Source organism: Opisthorchis viverrini, assembly GCF_000715545.1.
Source record: "Opisthorchis viverrini unplaced genomic scaffold opera_v5_52, whole genome shotgun sequence".
Taxonomy (NCBI): domain Eukaryota; kingdom Metazoa; phylum Platyhelminthes; class Trematoda; order Opisthorchiida; family Opisthorchiidae; genus Opisthorchis; species Opisthorchis viverrini.
The window spans coordinates 113,525-115,593 of record NW_008751708.1 but is presented as its reverse complement, the minus strand read 5'-3'; the positions used below and the strand labels follow the sequence as shown (position 1 = coordinate 115,593).

Sequence of the window (2,069 nt, the reverse complement as noted above, 5' to 3'; positions counted from 1 at the left end):
TATATAATTGTTCAACTGTAACACTGTTTCGGCTCCTAGCCGCCATGCCGCTCGAAGGAAGCACGAGGGCTGGGATACGCCCATGCCCAAAAGTTGAGATGCAGAGATCGGATTAGAACAACTATGTATCCGGAGACGCTTTGCACAGTTACAGGTATTCGCTGGCCAGAGCACGAGGGCTGGGATACTGCCATGCCCAAAAGTTGAGATGCAGAGATCGGATTAGAACATCTATGTATCCGGAGACGCTTTGCACAGCTACAGGTATTCAGCTGCCCAGACAATCGAACTTTCACCCTTTTCGGTTCTGATAAACAATAGCCATCTACCACTGATCCAAGCTTGATTGGTTCACCATTTCGATGGACTTTACATAACTAATATACGCCTGAGTCAGAATACGAGACACCCAAACAGTTGTCTCTGTTCAATTTGTGTCGTTCTTGCCATTTTACTTAAAAAGGAAATAACTCCATCATAAACACCTGCCTGACTGAGTGCTGATGAACACTTAGAGAACGTCCCAAAGACGAGATTCATTCGAGTCATATAGACTCACTTTTTATCAACTTAAGGATATCCTACGAGGAGGAAATATCACCAACCACATCGGGTCCATGGGCTCCTGATTAGCTGGCATATGGGAGTTTAGTGGGTAGCCTCATGAATCGAACTACCTTCAGCAAAATAGCAATACTGGACGGTTGTTAGTAATCCTTTGGCATGAGTTAACTGAAACAGGCGACCCGGGTGGTGGATATGAATGCCCACGTTAAGCCTGTGACTTTTGTTCTTCATGTCCACGATGTCGTGAAGCTCTACCCTAAGCAGAAGAAGGGAAAGATCAAGAAAAAACATTACACTTTGCAGCGAATCGCTGAACACTGAATAAAATCAAAGGATTTTTACATGTCACTGGGAGATTGTCGTGCGCCATTTATTCCCAACAAGAGCCGCCACGTAAAGATAATACCAAATGAATCACCGATCCACCTTGAATTTTGTAGTCAGATACGACTTTTTCATCATGCATCTGCTTGCCAGAAAAAATCAGTCGTTGCTGAGGTGGAGGTATGCCTTCTTTCTCCTCAATTCGTTCTTTGATTCGCTCCACTTTGTCTGTGGGTTCGATGTCGATCTCAATCTCTTTGCCAGTAAGGGTTTTCACCTTGATCAACATACTACAAATTAGGAAACAGAAGAGTATGCCACTAGTACCAGGTCAAACAATGCACTCGAATTTATAAAAAAAAACTGAAACGCGAAGCAAGAAACACATGCGGCTTGCTACAGCTCCATATTGTCGCTAAACCAAAAAGCTGAACAATTAAGTATCGTGCACATGGAAAGTAGCTAACGCTTTTCCCAAAAATGAACGGAGGAACGCCAGATTTTTGTGGCTCAAACAGAAAAATGACCTACAGAAACCAGTAATGCTCTGAAAAAGATGCTTTCTTGATGTATTCCCCTGAAAAGAACGGACAAATCCGGTCACAGTGGAGGTGGCCGTTATCCCGATAGGATAATTCTTGGAATAATTCTTAGATAACTCAGTCCTCGCAACTGTTCCACGATAAAATGAATTGCGGGTGGGGGAGTAAGGGAATCTGCCAGTAGTTTGTAATATCCAGTGGTTTTCAACGTCCACTGGACATGGGTTTGGTGTCTAGTGTTTATTGTCAGTTCATCACTATCAACTAGGAACCGTGTGCAAATGATACAACAGTCCGGTGGCACCAGTTTTTCACTAGTGGATAATGCGTAAACAAAACGAAACTTACCATTGCAAATAGCGAATTAGAGCACCAAAGTGCTGGCCCAGTTATTACGACTTAAGTGTTGGATCGCTCCCCGTAAATCTCGGATGGGTGAGAATGTTGAGCTGTGCTTTAAAACCGATAGCTCGCAGACAAAAATGTCATTTGATACGAGACCGGTGAACGGCTGTTGACCAGGGCATCATCATCATCATCAATCATCAAGGACAGCAACATCAGTGTTGCCACTGATGCTTCACTACCGTACAACCATAAGGTTTGTCTAGTTATATATATATATATATATATATA

At 43.1% G+C, this 2,069-nt stretch overlaps 1 protein-coding gene across 1 annotated transcript in view; it reads right to left on the bottom strand.

Moving 5' to 3' along the window:
• Nucleotides 1-842: 842 nt before the first annotated feature.
• T265_03558 (hypothetical protein) overlaps nt 843-2,069 on the bottom strand; it is a gene marked incomplete at both ends in the record, with an annotated part of 4,995 nt that continues 3,768 nt past the window's right edge. The window contains one exon of the mRNA XM_009168077.1: nt 843-1,180. Coding sequence (XP_009166341.1) covers nt 938-1,180 — 243 coding nt within the window. The remainder of the gene's footprint in view (nt 1,181-2,069) is intronic.